Source organism: Vanacampus margaritifer, chromosome 12, assembly GCF_051991255.1.
Source record: "Vanacampus margaritifer isolate UIUO_Vmar chromosome 12, RoL_Vmar_1.0, whole genome shotgun sequence".
Classification (NCBI taxonomy): Eukaryota; Metazoa; Chordata; class Actinopteri; order Syngnathiformes; family Syngnathidae; genus Vanacampus; species Vanacampus margaritifer.
In genome coordinates this window covers 11,068,449-11,089,489 of record NC_135443.1, presented here as the reverse complement: position 1 = coordinate 11,089,489, position 21,041 = coordinate 11,068,449, and the positions used below count along the sequence as shown (strand labels likewise).

Below are 21,041 nucleotides of genomic sequence, written 5' to 3'. Positions count from 1 at the left end.
CGGAATAAGGTAGAAACAAACTTTTTTTTCTGATGAAAGATGAGAGTTCAATCTTTCATTTGGGAGTATGTGTGTTTCCATAGTCCAAACACAACATTTTTTGTGGACCTTGAAAGATCAGTCAAAATGCTTAAATCGGCCGGCACTGGCGACATCCCGTTTCTGAAAACGTCTGGCAGTCAAAGAGTTAAATAACTAGTATAAATCACAAGGAATGATCTGTGTCTTGTTTGATTCTTGTTGGTACAATGACAGATAACTAACCGTGAGCTAGAAAAGTGACAGATCCTTCCGATTGAATGCTAGTAGTACGGCGAGCCTTCATCTTTGGAGATGCTGACATTATATTGCAAGAGTTGGCTTTTTCCCTCTTCTTATTGCACAAATAGATGTTTTTCAATGTTTTTGGTTATTGTAGTAAAAAAATATGCATCCCTAATCTGATGCTAAAAGGAAAACGTTTCTCTGCATAAAACAAGGGCAACCGCTCACTGGTCTCAAGGGCCTGTTAATGGCAGTGAAAAGCTAAAGTAGATGCAGATCTGAATCCTTTGGATGATTCATGGCAGTTTGGGGGAAATGTCAGAGTGTAAATTGCACCTTTTAAAATGACCCTGGTGAAACTTTGATGGATCCTGTAAAATGTCTGCTGTATTGGTTTGCTTTGCAGAAAAGGGCACTACATGACACCTGCAGTAGTACAAACCTTATCGCAAGATTTGATATTTGTGTGTCGATTACATTAGTTTCCTGCCCTTTTCATGTTCACACCATAACATGATATTGGGACAGCCCAGTTGGAGAGCACATTTTTCACTGTGGCAGTTAGTGCTGTGGTTGTTTGTGCTCTGTTTGTCTTTGACTGCATTCTAGCTTGCTGTGATGTCAGGGAAAATATATAGAGCCTACTGCAGTGTATGGTAGATGAACTTAGAATATGCTAAACTCAATATGGGGGGGAACAAAATCATTACACCCTTGAACTCTTAATGCCTCTAAAGAGCAAGAATACATTTATTCTAGCTATGGTTCCTTTGAGGATGCACTAATGCATGGAGGAATTCTTGCCAAAAAGATTTTCAAGTCTTGTTGTGTAATTGTATAGATGTGAGCTATAAACACATTCTGGGCTTCATTCTATAAACATATTGTTGGAATTTAGATGTGTCTGGGGTTGGTGGGAAGACTCTGGTTGGTAACCCGGTGGGTCGTAGGTGATATCTGGTCGGTGCTGGATTTCACTTTCCTTTCTTTTCTTTGATCCTTCCTCGGGTCTCCTGACAACCTCACGACTCTAGCTGGATTCTGAAGTATTCGGTTTAGGTGAACGGTATGTTTTTTTTAAATAGGTTTTAGGTGAACTAATGAGTACACATGCACATACCACATACAAAATAAAAAATTATAAAAAAATAAATGAGAGCAATGATGATGACATGTCAAATCGGTAAAATTACCGAATAAACAATACTGAGCTCTTGAAAAAAATTTAATAAAAAAATAACATCGAATGGACGCACTACCATCTGTTTGTCTGTGGCACTCTGTAGCATTTCCACAGCAACCTTAGTGTTAGCTTGGGGCGGCACATCGGTAAAATTGCCGAATGAACAATAAATACTGAGCTCTCCAAGAAAAATAAAATAAAAATAAATTTAAAAAATCATTCTTCAGAAGAAATCTGTCCTTAAATTCCACGTATCCACTTTTAAAGAGAAGTGTGGACAAAGAGCAGGTGGGGGGAGGGGGTTAGAAATCTTTTTGAAACTGAAAAATATACTTCTTGGATACTGTGAACGGCTAAGTTTGATACTTCTGAAATGACGAATTTGCTCAAATTACCTTTAATTATGTTATTATTAACACAATGTGACTTCATTCTTAGGAAATCACAATGTCCCATAGAAAAGGCATGGAGTCTACTCATGTGGTCCTGAAGTGGCAATCTTATGTTGATGTTGGTGAGCCCGTCATAGCGTGTCTGTATTTCGTATTCATTTATTTTCATGCTTTATCAAGGGACGCTACCTTTAATCTTTATGGATGAAAAATCGAGCTGCGCACAGGCAGTTCCTCCACGTCCTTCATGGGGGGCAGAAGCACAGTCAGTCTTGCGTATTTTTAAGAGCAAAACATCAGACGATTTTTGAAGAACCCTGATCTAAATCCTAGTGAATATCTGTGAGAAGGAGCGGAAACATGCACGCAGTGTGGAGAAGACAACCTTCAAACCTGAGACAGATGGAGCAGTTTGCTGACGAGGAGCGAGACAAAATACCTGTCAGATTACATTAAGGGTGCCATACATTTTTTTGGGCATTTCACAAGTTTTTGTTATAACGTTTGTCCTCAAAAAGGGCAACGTTGAGCTGGATCTTACTTTGGGCGAGATTCGGGTTAACGTCCTACACTGGTCGCCGGTCGGTTGCTTGGCACAAAGAGACAAACAAACATTCACACTTCATGGCAATTTGTCAATTAACCTAACAAGCAAATCCATGCGGAGAGAGCAGGCAAACTCCACACAGGACAGCCTGAGACTGGATTCGACCTCTGACCCACTGGGCTGTGAGGCGTACTGTATGTGCTCAACGCTATAACAGTGTGCTGCTACAGTTAATTTTTTGTTAATTTTTATTTTGTTTATTACCTTTGTTGGTCTTGGGTATTTTAGCAGACAGTGCTCGTTTTTCTTTCTTTAACCTAAGGGCAGGGGGAACTAGGGTCTGTTGAGGTACTTCTCTCTTTCAGGATCACTACATGAAGGTTTATGTTTTTGGGCAGATTAATACACGAATAGATATTTCAGGATGTCATCAAACAAATGTAAAGATCAGACAAATATATATATATATTTTTCCTCTTTTTCCCCTTTTTTTCTGTTAGAGAGAGCTCAGTATTGTTCATTCGGTACTCTTACCGATTCTACATGACATCATCATCATTGCTCTCCCTCTTTTTTTTTTCTTTTTTCCCTTTTTTTCCTCTTTTTCTTTTTTTTGTATGTGCGTGTGTATGTGCGTGTGTGTGTGTGTGCATATGTGCATGTGTGTGAGTGTGTGCTCATCAATTCATTTAAAACCTATTAAAAATCCCATACCGTTCACCTAAACCGAATTCTTCAGAATCCAGCTAGAGTCGTGAGGTTGTCAGGAGACCCGAGGAAGGATCAAAGAAAAGTCTGTCTTGCCTTTGTCTGTGTGCCTTTATTTGGAGCGCTGTTCATGTTGTACCCGGTGTGGCCACTGAGGGGCAGTGTGGTTCCACGCGGTCTGATACACTGTTAAGTTGTAGCCACATTAGAGAGTAGAAGGAAAAAGTCACGATCAAGTTATTCCAATAAAAGTTTGTTTTTTTTTCAGCGTGAAGCCGTTCTTTTGAGTGATAAAAGAGCCGCGAGTAGCGCGCTTATTAGCATTAGCGAGTCAGACTGGAGTAGATCGTTACAATTCCTTGCACATCTATAGATTGAAGCAAAAATCATTGTGAATCAAATCATTTTGAATAAATAAATAAATATTGTTTTAATCGAAAATCGATTCTGAATCGAATCGCAGACTCAAAAATCGGAATCGAATTGAATCGTGAGACATTCAAAGATTCCCACCCCTATTATATAGGTATGGTTTGCAGGATCATCGGGGAAAAGGTCAATCTTGTTTGGAAGTAACACCTTTTATGATCAGTGACAGTTTAATTGTTACATGTTAATCCCCAAGAGTTGCCTAATTTCCTCAGGTGTTGAATAATGTCATTGTCATTGGCGTTTTCATCTTTTTTGAAGGGGTTAAATATTGATTAAAGGTGATTGAATCACTCAAAATGATCAAAAGCCAAGATCCACATTTATCAATATACATTTTTAAAGACCTGCTAGCATCCTTATTACAAAAAAACATACAGACATGCCCAAGAGTCAAAAATAATCTTGGAGTGAGGCAACCATCACAGTAAGAAAAAGGACAAAGAACCGACCGGATATCAATTTTATGGACCAATAACGTTGAATGGAGATGTAGCCTACTTATGCTAACGGTAATTGTACATAGATGTGTCAGTAAGATAATTACCCAAATCTTACACCTTGATCAAACAGGGTTCATCACAGAAAGGTATAATGGAGATTCCTTAGATGCACAAAAAGCGTTCGCATTGTGTATCTCGGAACTTCCTACTTGAAACGCTAAAACGTTTTAAATTTGACCTTGTTTTTATTGATTGAAGACAAACGCTCTATTCATCTCCGCAAACGGCTGTCAGGGTTAATTGATATTGATCAGAGAGATTCCCACTTGAACGTGGAGGCGGACAAGACTGCTCTTTATCACCCCTGTGGTTGACTATTAGGATTGAACCCACTGGCCCAGCATATTAGAGATTACAATAACATAAAAGGAATTATCATAAAAGAAAATAGCACTAAATGTAGATGATGTGTTACAAGAAAAAAAAACCTTATCAACCCTACCGTTAATAAATTATTCAGGATATAAAATGAATCTACAAATCTCAATTCCGATTGCACTACACAGATAAGATATTTAATGTTCAAAACTGATGAGCCTTATTGTATTTTTTTAAACAAATATTTTCTCATTTTGAATGTGATGCCAGTAACACGTTTCAAAAACTGCAACAGGGACAATAAAAAAAACACTAGTTTGGAACATTCCACAGGTAAACAGGTTCATCTATCTTTAGTATCGATTGGCTACAACTAAAAATGCAAGATGAAACACTACCATGCAAAGCAAAGTCATAAAGTGTTCCCTCACTTTCTGCGGGATAGGTAGAGGTAGAGGTTACCCCCCCCCCCCTTCAATAAATAACCCTCACATTGTCTGTCACCTTAATGAGGCCTTGTTGAAGTTAATTGCCTTCAATTAACTTGTTTGTCTTCTTCTCCTGCAGTGCACGTAGGGGGGTGGATGAGACACACGTTTGGCCTTTTTGTTTGGCCTTTTTGTGATCCGTTCTAAAAATAACTCACCAGTGATGGGACATTGACTTGCTAAGGAGAATTAAAAGAAGATAAATGAATAAAAAAAATAAAAAAAATCACTTATAATGGTACACATTTCTTAATTGACCAAATATTCTATATTTTGTGTAAAAATTTAATCAATTCTGCTGAATGAAATAAAGAGCTGTTTTTATTTACTCAAATATTACAAAAAGTACAAAAATAACCGCATGACTGGACTCAAATAAGAATCCGCGAAGTAGTGAGGGACCACTGTAAATCAAAAAAACATCAAGAAACAGTTTCTCTTGGCTCGAGCTCATCTGAGATAGACTGAAGTAAAATGGAAAAGTGTGCTGTGGTCTGACGAGTCCACATTTCAAATTGTTTAAATAACCTTCAATAACAGATTTCTCTTCGGCTTAATTCTATTGAATTGAATTGAATTGTGTAGAAATGTAATAAATTCTGCTGAATGAAATAAAGAGCTGTTTTTATTTACTCAAATAATACAAAAAGTACAAAAATAACCGCATGACTGGTCTCAAATAAGAATCCGCAAGGTAGTGAGGGACCACTGTAAATAAAAAAAACATCAAGAAACAGATCCTCTTGGCTCGAGCTCATCTGAGATGGACTGAAGTAAAATGGAAAAGTGTGCTGTGGTCTGACGAGTCCACATTTCAAATTGTTTAAATAACAGATTTCTCTTCGGCTTCATTCTATTCACTCGTGGCTGCTGTTATTAGTCCCATTCTGGTCTCATTTTCCATTCTTATTTCTTGCCAACAGGGCCCAACTGCTTTGCGGACACGACGGTGATACCGGCCGGACGAGAGGTGAAGATCGACGAGTGTACAATCTGCTACTGCACATACGAAGAGGGCACGTGGCAGATCGAACGGCAGGCCACCTGCAGCAAGAACGAATGCCAGCGCGGTTAGAGACTGGCACGGCGAGAGGAACGTTGGCACGCAACACCAGCGCTAATGCTAACATGCTAACACTTGGCCTTTCACCCCCGGCTTCCGGACATCAGGGTCAGCCGGCTCAGCATTTGGAGTCTGTACCAAGCAAAGGCTTTTATGAAGATTTATAATCCGCACATAGAATATTTATTTATCTATGTATTGAATTATTTATGAGTATACACAAATACTGTCTAGATGTCATTAATGCTGAGCTAGGTACACATATTTTTATAGGCCCTGTATTTTAATAATTAGCCTCCTTGACTGCAAAGAAACACAAGCGAATGTATAGAACACACACACGGCTGAAATCTTTACGTCTTGATAATTCTGACAAACCCCGACACCTGTTCCTTAACGAGCAGCCGTTTGCATCCGAGGCAACCTGCTGTTCAAGGTGATCAAATACGGAGCTAAAAGTGACATTAAAGCTGACTTGACTGTTTCTGACTTGTACGATGTTCTCTAGTCTGTTTGGATGTTACAAATGTGCTTTGATTTGAAAAGTGCTTTTTTTTTGTATCTTGGTGCTGTATGTTCCTGTTTGAAATAAACGGCAGTCTGTGGCTCTGCGGGTGCTCGCATGATGCTTCCGATTAGCCTGTCCGAAACCCAGCGCTTGTTTACTGACTACCAAATGACTCAAATATTTGGTCTCAGTGTAATCGTGACATGGACCCTCAACTCTCTCACCTTTGGGAGAAATTCGCATTTTTAAAACCAGATTTGGTCACTTACGTGAATCGTGCAGATCCGTTGAGAAAATATTTTGGGGGGGGATTACAGTAGATGACCGGAGAGTCAGTGTATCAGTGAACTCCGGTTGAGATGGCACCGAATCACATTCTTTTTTTTCTTTATTTTATTTTTTCTTTCTGGAGAGCTCAGAATTGTTCATTCGGTAATTTTACCGATTTGACATGTCATCATCATTGCTCTCTTTTTTTCTTTTTCTTTTTTTTATTTTGTATGTGCGTGTGTGCGTGCGTGTGAGTGTGTGTACTCATTAGTTCACCTAAAACCTATTAAAAAATCCCATACCGTTCACCTAAACCGAACACTTCCAGCCAGAGTCGTGAGGCCGTCAGGAGACCCGAGGAAGGACCAAAGAAAGGAAAGTGAAATCCAGCACCAACCAGAGTCTTTCACCAACCCCAGAAACATCTAAATTCCAATAAATCAGGGAGACCTCAAGAGACCAAAGGAGAGATGCCGCATTTAGAAGCCATCGTTTTTACACCGAATCACATTCAATCAGACGTTGACATGTTCCAAAGCACGTCTTTAGTTGTAACTATGCGGGAGTAGACGTGTTGCTAACTAGCGTACCGACGTCATGCGATTAGTTACGATTAAAACATTTTTATTGCCTGACATTCCTAATATATATGCAATTTGAATCAGGCACTTGAGCCAGCGGTGTAAATCCAGCCTTCAAATTAAATCGGACACATTCAAAATACAGTTTATATTTGCTTCCTGCAATTTAAAATGGGTGCTAATGAGAGCATGTTTCTGGCCGAGCCCAGCGGCCCCTCGGCCAACGGATCAAAACGATGCCTCATAATAAGCCCAGGTAATGAGCACGGAAGGACAGGCGGGCAGATCAATGAATGCAGATGCTGCTTGTCTCTGTTGACTAGCTGCCTTTTGCATGAGCGGCACGTTGAGCACGTTGCACTCACACTTCACAACGCGCCGGTCGGTCATGCGGCACAACTCTGTGATCCAGGGGGGTTGCCAGACAACGGCGTAACATCTCCAGCAGTGAAACGTGCCTGTGAGGCCGCCAGCGGGAATCCCAGGCAAATCAGCCTCTGAGCAGTCGGCGAGAGGTGGCTTAGCTCCATTAAGGTTTCTTGTCAGACCGAACGCGCCACTGTCCTCTCATAACCAAATTCATGAATTCAAAAAGGAGTGGAAATGTGCTCACGCATAAGAGCGGTAAATGATAGTGAAATGTTTTTTCCTTCTCTGCGCAGGGTTGCGCTGTGCAGCTTTTAGAAAATTGAATACTTCATTTGTTTTCAAATGTGTACTGCACTTTTATTGGTTTCTCATGTGTTCTTGGTTAACAAAAATATGTCAAATATAAATTAAGTGCCTTTAATGAGGTCAAAAAAAAAAGTGGTGTACTGTTACTTTAACATTTCAACTTCTCCTTTCCTTGAGTTAAATTACTTATTAAATATTCCAGCACGTTATGAACTGCAGTGTCAGCATATGGCTGTAAAAAAAAAAAAAAAAAAAAAGACAGTCTGCTTAAATCTCACCATAAATTCTCATCCCAAAAATGAGTCTTTCTTCTTTTACTTTGAAATGAAATTCCCTAGATAGTATGCATCTAAACTAGTCTTCCTCCAGACAGGCCATTAATTGGGCACATCTGTCAGAGACGCTCATAAAGGATTAGCTTCTGTCTGCTCCCTAATACTGCAACTCTGTAATTAGATTCTTGCCCTGTTCTGGCCACTTTACACGACTGTGCTTGCACCAGTGCTGATCATATTAACGGCGCTGATGAAATTTATGATGCATTTATTGCAACCAGCCAACTCTGTTATTTGCAATTAAGGCGCCACATGTTTCACATGACTCACAAATAAACGTCGTCCTGTTATGTGTCGCAGAAATAACAAAGAAATACTGTACATTAAAACCTGAATGAGCCACTAAAAGAAATTGAAATAAAGTAAGGTGCAGTCGTGATCTAAATTTTTACATACACTTGTAAAGAACATAATGTTATGGCTCTCCTGAGCTTCCAGTTATTTCTGCGACATCATGCAGTTAGGACACTGACGAGCATCATTCATCGCTATAAAACAAACAAGATGGAATCCAGGGGGCAGCAGATACAAAGAAAACAAAAGAGGCCCCGGAATCGTGCCCTGTGGAACTGTTATACATGTGAATTCACATTGCACATATTTGTCAGACCACTTTCCGTTTTTTTTTTCCTAGACATTATATGAAGCAATTACAATAATGAAGAAATCACACGACGTACCATTACAGTAGTCGACTACCGTGCGCACCAAACATTTGAGTCGGGTGTCTCACTGGACCCCTGCGGTTCGATTGAACCCAGGTTAAGAAACACTGATCTAGGTAAAGCAAGAGATCTAGTTTGCTAGCATCTTTTTTTTTTTTTTTTTCTGGACAGCTCAGTATTGTTCATTCGGTAATTTTACCGATTTGACATGTCATCATCATTGCTCTCTCTTTTTTTTTCTTTTTTTCTTTTGTATGTGGGTGAGAATGTGTGTGTGCATGTGAGTGTGTATTTCTATCTATATCTATTTTGCTAGCATCTTTAAGCTGTCTTGCTCTGGCGACCATGTTCTAAAATCTAAGGCCACATGAAGGTCCTGGTGCTTTTATTTTTTATTTATTACTTGTTGTGTCTCCGGTAGCTATGGAAAATCGCTACCGGTCATGACCCATGCTGCTATGGTGATCTATCTTCGTGGATCTGGTAATCATTAGAAGTGAATGATTACGTAGGACTTAGTTTTTTTTTCTTTGCGCATTCATCTTCAGAAAGGAAGAATGCAATAAGGAGCCACCGGTTCTACATTTTTAATGGCAGACATGCTGCATTCATTTCAATTGGAGAGAGGGAAATGAGTTTCTAATGAGGATCAATTGAAAATAAACAAAGGCCTTGTAATCTGTCTGTAAATGTAGGCTGGGACTTTTAGAAGAAGTTTTGTTCATTTTCACTGAGCCAGACTTTTGAGTTTCTGCTCTGATATGTGATTTTCTCATACCGCCTCGGTTCATTAAAATTGCACGGATATTATTATGAACTTAGAATTCTTTGCACAGCAGTCAAATGTGGTTAAAAAGCTTTGAGGATTCTATTTGCACCTTCTGGATTTATTTCTAAACCCATCCCCACAAATCCATTCAATCCAACTTTGAATCCCTCTGACAGTCCCACGTGCTTGATGCCTCCCTTGTGATCAGGATGCTTCTTGATCAATCCGAGCGAATCGCTTCACCATTGAGCGTCCGGGGCCTCAAATTGCCTTTTATAGATTTAGTATTGTTACTGCCGCTCTGCCCCGAGCCCATTATCTAGATGTTCACATTTTACACATTTGACTTCTCATCTCCTGGAGGTGTTGAATTGCCCTTCTGTGCATAAACTTGCGCCTGTGGTAGCAACAAAAAAAAATTAATTGTGTAATCGGCAAGTGATCTGCATCAAGGGTCCTTTATTTTCTTCAGGTAACGCACACAGGTTGAAATAGGCGCGAGCAAGCTCACGCCGGTCATCCAATTCATCACAGGTTGTTATGGAAAGTGAGTGACAGGGCTTAGAGCCACATTTCATTCACAACAGGCGGCTTAACTGAGCCAGTGTGACCTGCTTGCTGAAGACGTTTCATATTTTGGTGGTCAATTCCACCACACGTCTGAAAACGCTGCTTGTCAGGTCGGAGCTCATATTGTGGGTTGTGCGGTTATCAAGAAAAAAACAACTTTCCAACCTTCAGCTGTGGTGAATATTAATAATAAGAGTTTGCAGAAAATCTTCAGCTTGTTGTTTTTTCTTCTATGGTAATACATCATCCATGTCCATGGCCATCCATGGGATATTGTGTGCATAAAAACGCTCTGAATACATACAACGCTGCCAAATTTGTTTTCCCCATTTTCTGTCCAAACAACTTGAAATATCAGGCAGGGGGGGAAAAAATATACAGCTTGAGGCTGTAGCGTCCATCCTGAGGGTTTCTTCTCTCTTTATAAGGTTTAAAAGAAGACTTTTGCAGTTTGGTGGCAGCTCAATAGCAGAAGCCAGGGACAAGTCGATATTCCAGGACAACAGAGAAAGTCCATTACCATTGCTGCTGCTTTGCCTAATGCAGCATCTTCTTTGCTATTGAAAGGAAATCTGTGTTATGCTGCATAGTTTCTTACATGCCGCATTTATTTTTTTTTCATTTATTTTTTTTAATTATTATTATTATTTTTTATTTATTTTTTATTTATATTTTTTTATTATTATTATTTTTTAATTATTTTTTTTTTTGGGGGGGGGGAGCTCAGTATTGTACATTCGGTAATTTTACCGATTTGACATGTCATCATCATTGCTCTCTCTTTTTTTAAAGTTATTTATTTTTTATTTTGTATGTGGGTGAGTATGTGTATGTGCATGTGCGTGTGTGCGTGCGTGTGAGTGTGTATTCATTAGTTTACCTAAAACCTATTAAAAAAATCCCATACCGTTCACCTAAACCGAACACTTCCAGCCAGAGTCGTGAGACCGTCAGGAGACCCGAGGAAGGACCAAAGAAAGGAAAGTGAAATCCAGCAGGGAGACCTCAAGAGACCAAAGAAGAGATGCCGCATTTAGAAGCCATAGTTTTTAGCAGTGCCTTGGTGGCAGCGTCACAACAGATCCATTAGTGAGTCTTTTCCCCTCCTTTCCAATATCCATGAAGCCATCAATTTTATGCTGTTCAGGGTTACAGATGAGCTGAAACCCATTCCAACTGAATTTGGGAGATAGGCGTGATGCACGCTATACTGGTCGCTAGCCAATCACAGGGTACACATAGGCAACAACTGACACCCATATGTAACTTAGATTGCCTATTTTCATGCCCATTCTAGCACAAAGCGTAGTTTAAAACACCAAACGTATCATATTAAATAGAAGACATTTTGAGCCCTCTATTTCATGACTATAATATTTTTTTCCCGTTAAAACCCTGACATATGATGTGATGTATGCATTGCACAGATAATCCAATAGAGGGCAATGTCGCCCAGTTGATGGCTTTTACAGCGACCTTGCAAGAACGCCCCAATCGAGAAAGGAAAGACACCGATACTTATTGATAGTGGGAATTTTTTTTTCTGATTTTTGAAAATATGAATATGTTTGATATGTTTGTTTGTTATTCTATTTTGACAAAAAATTAAAGCATTGTGACCGGATGTATCAAATATGACACAAATCAAAAGTCATATGAGAAAGTTGACCCCCCCCCCCCCAAAAAAAAAAAAGTTTGTTTGTTCAAAAAGAACAATAAATAGTCTATTTACAAATAATCTGAATTTTCTCTCATGTATTTCATGGTTCAGGCTTTATAGGGCTAACTGTGCGCATGGGTGGAGTTTTTTTTTTCTTTGCCACCATTGTGTGCCAATTGTGGGATTGAACCCAGCTGACTCCTGGCCATTTGAAGCAGCTCCCCTCAATCCCGTTAAAATCAGGGTTTTGGAAGTGCATACAGTCCTTGACATTGTGGAAGCAAACTGACTCGCCGGATCCCGAGAGATGAGACTGACGTGCGCAAAGTGCGTTTATACAGGTCATTTGTAAGATCTCCCTTTTTTGGATGATGTGGGCAATTGGAGACCACCTTGCACCCCCAATTGTGCATCTATGTGTGACACAACCCAACACCCCCCCCCCCCACCCCCCAGTTGTGACACAGTCAGGAGTGTGCTATTTGAATATTTTTAAGATGGATCATGATAATTTGTTCAATTAAATGATTTCTACAATGATTCAGAGGAATTACACCACACTATAATCATATTTATAAATAAAATATGATGTCCTTTTTGTAAGTCTAAAATCAAGTGTACAAAATAGGGCGCAGTCTTTAATTAGTCGAACATGCAAGTTTTTGGAATATGCTGAAAACCCATGCAACCCATACAACATTGAAACTCCACACAGAAATGCCGGAAAAAAATTGTACTGTATCAAACCATATTAAAAGTACATTAAAAACATAAATCGAAGTGACGTAAGAATGGAGTAAATATTTTTCAAATAATTTACTTGGTATTTGGCTTACTATTATTTTGCCCCCATTAAAAAAAAAAACTCCTTTCTTTGGTCCTTCCTCGGGTCTCCTGACGGCCTCATGGCTCTGGCTGGGTTCTGAAGTGTTCGGTTTAGGTGAACGGTATGGGATTTTTTTAATAGGTTTTAGGTGAACTAATGAATACACACTCACACGCACGCACACACGCACATGCACATACACATGATCACCCATATACAAAATAAAAAAAAATAAAAAATAAATAAAAAAAAAAATAATAAAAAAAATTATAAATAAATAAAAAAAAATAATAATAATAATAATAATTAAAAAAGAGAGCAATGATGATGACATGTAAAATTACCAAATGAACAATATTGAGCTCTCCGGAGGAAAAAAAAAAACAACATTGATTTTGTTGTTTGTTATAACAAATGAATCATTCCAATTGAACCAATTGCGAAGATACATTAAAAAACAAACTGGGGTCAACAGACATCTTTTACTCTAAGTGTTTAATCACTATTGAATTTATTGCAGATCTAGTTACTCATGATCAGAACGCATTTACGAAACTCCCTAACAGAATCATGATGTCCCTATTCATATTTGAAAACATGCATCAAAGTGGCTGAAAAGCATGACAGAAGAGGTTGACGAGATTGCACGCCTGCTTGCGAGAGTAAATACAGCTCTGGTTTCAAATGAAATTGTGGCAACAGTCATTGGATCTGTCATCAATCATCATTTGTCCTTTTCGGGAGACTGCATGAATCGGTCCGGTTCATTCTGAGCCACAGCACAGCGGCCTAGATTCGCAGAAAAATGATGACGTGCTGTCAAGAGAGATGCTGTAGATCAGCTCGTTTTGATTTGCTTTTCCTACACAATGTTTTCTTTACAAATGGTCGATTGCGGTGCTTTTACAACATTGTCACTGTCCTACAGCTGGTTGGTTCCAAACATCCATCCATACATCCATCATCAGCAGCACTTTAGAAAGAAGGAACTTTTCATCTGCTCTTGACCTGATGAGATTTTTTTTCTACAAAGGTTAAAGAAATAAAGGTTCCGATATTTGACTTGCCATTGTCTGGCCAATGTGTCCGGGGTCTTCCCCGGAGGCATGCTAACGAGACACCAAGCCCCCCCTGTTTTGGCTCGGTTCGATGTGAAGAGTCCCTTCCAGATGACTGAGCTTCTCACTGTCTCAAAAGAGAAAGCCAGACACCCTGCGGAAAGAAATTCATTTTATGACCTTTTCCTTTCGCTTACAACTCACAGCTCATGGCCTCAAGTGAGGGTGGGAACATAGATTGACTAGTAAATCAAGACCTTCACCCCAACAGACTGATTCATGATTCTCTAACTTTTGACAAGACTGGAAGATACCTAAACTCCTCCACTTGGGGGCAGTATCTCATCTCTGACCCAAATACAGGGAGTTCTCGAGTTACAAACGAGTTACGTTCATACGCTGGCAAAGTCAGATTTCACTGCTAAAGTGGAAATTTGAGTGAAAATACTTCATACAGAAATTAAAACAAAAAAACAAACATATTTGCGGCACCCGGAAGTGGCAGAAACCAATATTTTGTGTTTCTTGGAAACTTAACCCTGGACAACCCAAGACCCCTTTTCTTCTTTGGAAAATTATGAATTATACATTAAATGACTGCTATAAGTTTACTGAACACCAAAATATATGTTTTTTCAATTTTAACCCTTTTTTTAAACTAGCTCAGAGTTGCTAATTTATCAAAATATATATATAAAACATACTCCTAGGCATTCTGCAACATGATATGAAATAGATTAACAAAAAAAACACAATTTTACCATCTGATGGTTTGCTGAGAAGATGGTTTTGTTTGGATTGATTTCCAGCTCAACAAAACAGCATGTTGCCAGCCATCTTGTCACCACCACTCTGGCTCATGTAAGTGCAATATTCATCCACTAGATGGCCCCATGCAGGGGTCAGAAGTGGCACTCTGGACTTTTGAAGTTAAATTTGTATAAAAAAAAAAAAAAGGTCTTTGTTATTTGAGTAGCAGAATTTATAGGGGCCAAATTTGGGGTTCAGGGTTCAGGGTTTTAAACAAAAATGTGACGCGCATGACGGCGAGTCGACATGCTCAATGTACGCCCGTTGCTGGAAGTAACAACAAGGTGATTTAAGTGGGGAATGTTAACGAAAAAGAAAAAAAAACTCTGTATGCCGCGTCTTTTCCATGGTTACAGTTTTAGAGGTGCTGATTCTCAACCAAGCTGTGAGCCGCTCCAGTGACATCATCAGCAAAAAAAATCCAACGCTGTGGTCACCAAACCGAAGCGACTCAATATCCTGGTTAAAATTCTGACCATAAAGTTATGAACATCTGTGACGAAGGGTTACTCGCCGAGTTGGCGCAAAGTTCTCAAAGTCTTCCTCGTCCTCCTGTTGGAAATCCCAAGACGTGCAACAAGCTTTTAAATACTGCAGCAATGCATTTCACTTCATAACACTTTGACAGTTTGAAATTGTACATAAGATTGCACATGACATAAGACAGACACCCTTTGTATGCTTCATATTTGTCTGTAAATATGAAAGCTGATGTGACTTCTAGATTTCCTCTGAGAAACTTTTCGATATTTACTGTAGCAAATTTCACTCTTGAGTTATATCAGTGACCTTTTGAGTTGATTATTTCTTACATTGTTTTTTTTTTACTGGAAACATTTGAAGGGTTAATTCTATTGAATTTGGCTTGCTTGTTTAACTTTAAAGTATGCCGTGTGCAAAATCTAACATTCCCATAAAGCAATTTCTCCAGGCACAAGAAAAACTGCTGTTGTGTGCAAATTTGAAAGGAGGGACAATTAATTTCATATTTATGGGGCCGTTGACATATTTATTATGGCTGAGCTCGATCGAGATTTTGTTTGCTTTATCTGAAATAAGCAACGTTACCTACACATCTGAACATTTATTGATGCAAATATATAATGTAATATACTGAATGGGCAATAATTCTGCATTATCCTTTATGGAATCACTCAAATTTGTGACATAATATTGCCGGGCTAGCCAGGTCTTTGTGTTAGCATTATCATTGGCGCTAACATAAAAAAAAAAAATGTATTATTGAGGTTGTCACGTGCGTGCGAGTAAGACAGAATTTGAAATACAGCTTCGTCATTGGATATGATTGAATTGTGCGGACTTACCTAATGTCGATTTCTTCTGTAGAAGATGAAGTCTCCTCTTTTATATCAATTTCATTTGTGTCAGCTCGTGTGTATTTTATCGTACACTGTTTTTACGATTCTCCTAAAATATCATCATATTCATATTTCATTGCTCTGGAGCACAATGACAATAGAGGTCCATTCTCCTTCTTCATTCTTCTGTTAATGTGAGACCCCACTATACTATCATTCTTCTTGGATGTCCCCTTTGCAAAAGAGGACGGGCACTATGATCTAATTTACTCATGATTTACAGCTGCTTGTGTATCTGCTGCAGTCAACATATTCATCACCGAGAGTGACATTGCATTATGCTGACTCTCCCGCTGGGAATGTTACCATTAAACATGCTCATGCAGCATCATAGCAGCCTGGAGGGGTGCTCGGCGGGGGACGGGGTGAAGAGTGTGTGGGAAAAACTTCCATATTAGAAGCATTATAAGGAGAACATTTTTCACTACCGCCCCCCCTCATGAAAAATGTACAGCCGCATACTCATTACTTTGCTGAGCTAACCGAGGATGACAAGTGGAGAGCGGCAGCATAGAGAGGGCAAAGGGAAGTAGCACTACAATGAAGCCTTGGGCCCTCTCTGAGGACATGGTTGCCCACATCGCTCGTGGGAGCTTCATCTATGCAGTCCAGATCTTCCCGAGTGGTCGAGGACGACACACACGCCGTAAAATATAGCTCACTAATATTCTTTTTTTTTTTTTTTCTTTTTTCTTCTTCTTTTTTTCTTTGCTTTTTTTTCTTTGCTTTTTTTTCTTTTTTCTCTTTTTTTTTTACAGTAAAAACAAGTATATAAATCCGTGCTTCTTTTTTTTTCTTCTTCTTTTTCTGGAGAGCTCAGTATTATTCATTCGGTAATTTTACCGATTTTACATGTCATCATCATTGCTCTCTTTTTTATTTTATTTTTTATTTTATTTCATTTATTTATTTATTTAAAAAAGAAGAAGAAAAAAAAAAGAGCAATGATGATGACATGTCAAATCAGTAAAATTACCGAATGAACAATACTGAGCTCTCCAGAAAAAAAAAAGAAAAGAAAAAAAAGAAGCACGGACTTATATACGTGTATTTACTGTAAAAAAAAGAAGAAGAAGAAATCGTCATGTTTGTATGTATTCTGCATCACATTAGCGCTAGCCTAAAATAGGTCGGCTATCTTAATGCTAACACACAACTGGAAATGCTATACAGTAGATAGGCTAATGGTCATTTTAAAACATCGATGAGATGTTTATTTTTCTATTTTATTTATTTATAAAAAGAAAAAAAATTTAAAAACTCACTAATATTCTAGCACGCTCCCTGGGTCCTAACAGGTATGAGCGAGGAGTAGTAACCTAAAGCCCACAATCATCATTTTCATCATCTTATAACACAATATGGTCATGAACATGAAGTGTGATGATCGTGATGTGTTCCTGCATACTGAGGCATAAAATTTGAAGAGTTTTGAGCGTTTCTGGAAAAAAGAAGAGAAATCTTACCTGAGAGGAAACAGCTGGCATAAAAGCTTGAGAAGTAGCATGTAGTAATAATGAATAAATCATTTACCTGGGAGCTGTGATTCCTGGTGATAGATGGGAACATTACGGTATGTTTAGAAGTGCCCATCTGTCCTGATGCCTGCTTTTGTCTCATGCATACGTAATTATTTTTTAAATATAAAAACATTTATTAGGTAAAAATAATGAATGCAAACAAACATGGAGTAATTTACCTTTTTTTAAGGTAAAGTTTTTCACATTTAGCCTACGGGTACGTTCGAATGTACGTATTTGCAAGTACTTTCAAACGTATTTGCAAATTGCAAGTATGTTCTCACATACAAAGTACTTTCAAATACGTTTGGAGGTATTTAAATATGTCCAAAAGTTTTTAAATACCATAGGTACTTGCAAATGACTTTGAACATATCTAAATATGTCCGAACATTCTTGCAAATATGTTTAATTACAAATACATTTGAACGGAATTGCCAGTCAAAAATGTTCACTCCACATTGGCAGTTCCACGCTTCTGTAATAATACAATGATCTTGTTCAAATTGAAATTTTTTTCCTAAGCATTTTTCACATGTTCAGAGTACCACGGAAAATCTGTAAAAGATAATAATGAAAAAAAAAACATAGAATTTGAAGTACAAAACTAATGCATGGTAAAGTGTGACAAACACACATATTTATTTTTTTTATGCAACATCGGCCCACTTCATGTCGCATTGTATTTCCACAAACCCTCCTTCATTTTCACAGGCAGCCATTTTTAGTGCTTTCAAAAACTTACAATCTGCATTTTGCATTCTCAGGCCCACTGAGCATAGCCATTATCAGTCATCAAAAATGGCGAACACTGTACTGTAAACAGCCCCTTTGCCCCACATTCCAGGCTGAAAATACAATTATTTACAAGCCGCCCGGCTTTAGTGACAGCAGTAACAAGACAAGTCAAGATTTACATAACACATTTTTCTTGTGAGCAATTTCACACACGACAGGAAATTTCAGCAAGTGTGCGTGATGACTAGCACTGTTGCAATACCAAGACTGGCCTGTGAGAGGCATCATGGTAATGAAAACACAAAAAAGAAGAAATAGAAGCAGCTAGGCTAAGTGTTAGCTTATTTGCTAACTACATTGTGGTTGTAAACTCTTCTTGAGTGGGTAAAAAATCTCTTTCAACACATCCCACAACACAGAATAATCAGTCAGATTAAAAAGTATCCAACAATAGGGTCTGTTGACATTTAACTGTTTCAATTTATATCTTAACTGTTTTGAATTTAGTTATACAGTTGTAGAAATAGATATTACTATGTTAACTCAATCACCAGATGTATTGAGGATGTGATAATGATTTCTTTGATCTCTGTTTGAAGTCTGTAACTTCTCTCTGTTTCCGTAACAAAAGAGTGGGCTAAAAAGTTTCTGTTGACTCATCGGAAGAGGATGTTAAAAATACTATCAGCGTTTCTGTTCATCAGGTCATCCTGTCGTAAAATCGAATAGGGTTCAGAGGGCAAGAGTCTCTCTACATCAAAGACTCTAGTCGGGAAGTAACTAAAGATATGGACTGTACCTGTTTTATGTCACAACTCTGCTAAGGATTCAAAGGAGGGCGGGGGCAGGTCTCAATGTAAGACCTTTTTGTATAAAGATGCTAAAGATTCAAAATTCAACACACACTGGGAGCTTAACACCACTTTTCGAGTGAGCTGTCTCTGTGTCTTTTAAAAGCTTTTAGAATAAAAACTTGCAAGGAACTTCTTCATCGATCTCATTTATGATTTATTTGAACACGCAATAGATTACAAAATCCATGTAATCTATCAGGTCGTTTACAATATGAAGTAGGTAGACACACTTGTTAACCGCTTGTGGCTTGTGTATTTCTTTGGGAAATTCAAACGACCTTTTTCATCATTGGAGTGACATATCAGTAAACTTAGTTACATATAGGCAAATTAGTTTAGGCTATATGCTAGTTTTATTAAACTATGGGGGTAAACAGCATGATTAGCATGATCTGACTGTAAACAATGCATTATTAAAGAGAGCAAGGTATTTTCAACAATTTAGATTGATCCATAATTTTAAAAAGACGCTTGTGGACTGACCAATAGTATTAGATTTGTGGAAAAGTATGACATTTATCGGAGGTTTTGGCCGGACGCCAGCGATACGCTAGAATGGGTCGCTCCCCAAATCTGTAACCGGACAAAACTGCCAAGTGGTCAGGATGTTATCTTTCCAAGTTGAAATCATATTTGATGATTCGTGTCACAACATCTGAGTTGTTTTTGGACTTATTCCGAGCTTGGGTAACCTTGCGCATATCTTGCCGTAAGTGTTCTGTTTTCAGTTCCCTCTGAAATGTCGACCTCGAAAAAAAGCACTATGCTATTCATTTTTGCACAGGCAAAAGTTCCAAATCAATTCAGTAGTGAGTGTGTGAACAGCTGTGGCCTTTTCAAACTGAAATTCCTGAAAACAGGCAGTATTGAAAAGGTGTCGTTTAACATTCTCGACTTGGCCTTGACTGACTAATCTGAAAACTAATCTGAGAACATATGTTTATCTACATTGCCTAGAATTTCATTTGTAAAGCTTTGTGATGAATCACTATTTGTTTTCTTTCATTTAAGAAATAAACAGAAAATAAGGCATGATGCCCCGTCATTTTATTCCAACTGAAAACACCACTTGGTGTTAGTCGGCCTCTCTGACTCAGAACGGTCACGTTACCCTCCTAACCAAATAGTGGACTTTGCCCAAAGCAGCAGCTGCCCATATTGTCTTCAAATCACCACCCCTCAAATTGTTATTTTGCTTTTTACGACCCTCTGCAGCAGCGAAAACACCGATGCTCAATCCAGACGATCGGATCCTATCAGACACATCTAGCCTGTGCAAATTAACACTGCACTGCAGCATCTCGTCCACCGAGTTGGCCAGTAAATATTTTCAGAGATGGCGGAGGATGCTTGAAAGGGGCTCACAAGCCAACCAATAACTCACAATTGAGAGAAACAGAGACTGCTCTGATGGGAATGCCGCCTCCTTCCAGAAATAAAAACTCCCTGCAAAGCTTTTCAAACGTTTGGCATTTAGATTCTAGCAACAGCAGGCAAAAAAAAATAATAATAATAATAATTGGGAAACAAAGATTTAGTGGGATGGCGACTCCAGATGCAATAAATCATGTGGATATCTCAACATAACTGCATTCATTACAGTTGCATGAATATATAATCAGCGCGGCTCCCGTGAGGCGTGCAACGGATGCAACAAATGTTTGCATGTTTTTTGTCAACAGAAGCATTTGAAGACCGAACCCATCACATCTCACAAGTGTCATGTCTGCCCTCCTTTTTGTCAAGGGAGCACCGCATGGGCGACACATTCGCCACTCTTGCAGTAACTCATAATTAGGCTATTTTTAACACATCCCTTTCAACAGCTCGTGGGTGTTTACATTTGCAAATGACAGCCCGAGTAAAACTCATCCATCAGTAGACATCAGCATCATCACTGACACATTAACATGAACCACTCAGCCCCG

At 38.7% G+C, this 21,041-nt stretch overlaps 1 protein-coding gene across 1 annotated transcript in view; it reads left to right on the top strand.

Moving 5' to 3' along the window:
* Positions 1-6,502, top strand: part of vwc2 (von Willebrand factor C domain containing 2) — a 37,373-nt gene extending 30,871 nt beyond the window's left edge. Inside the window, exon 4 of the mRNA XM_077582057.1 lies at positions 5,756-6,502. Coding sequence (XP_077438183.1) covers positions 5,756-5,907 — 152 coding nt within the window. The 3' untranslated portion in view covers positions 5,908-6,502. The remainder of the gene's footprint in view (positions 1-5,755) is intronic.
* The last annotated feature ends 14,539 nt before the right edge of the window (positions 6,503-21,041 follow it).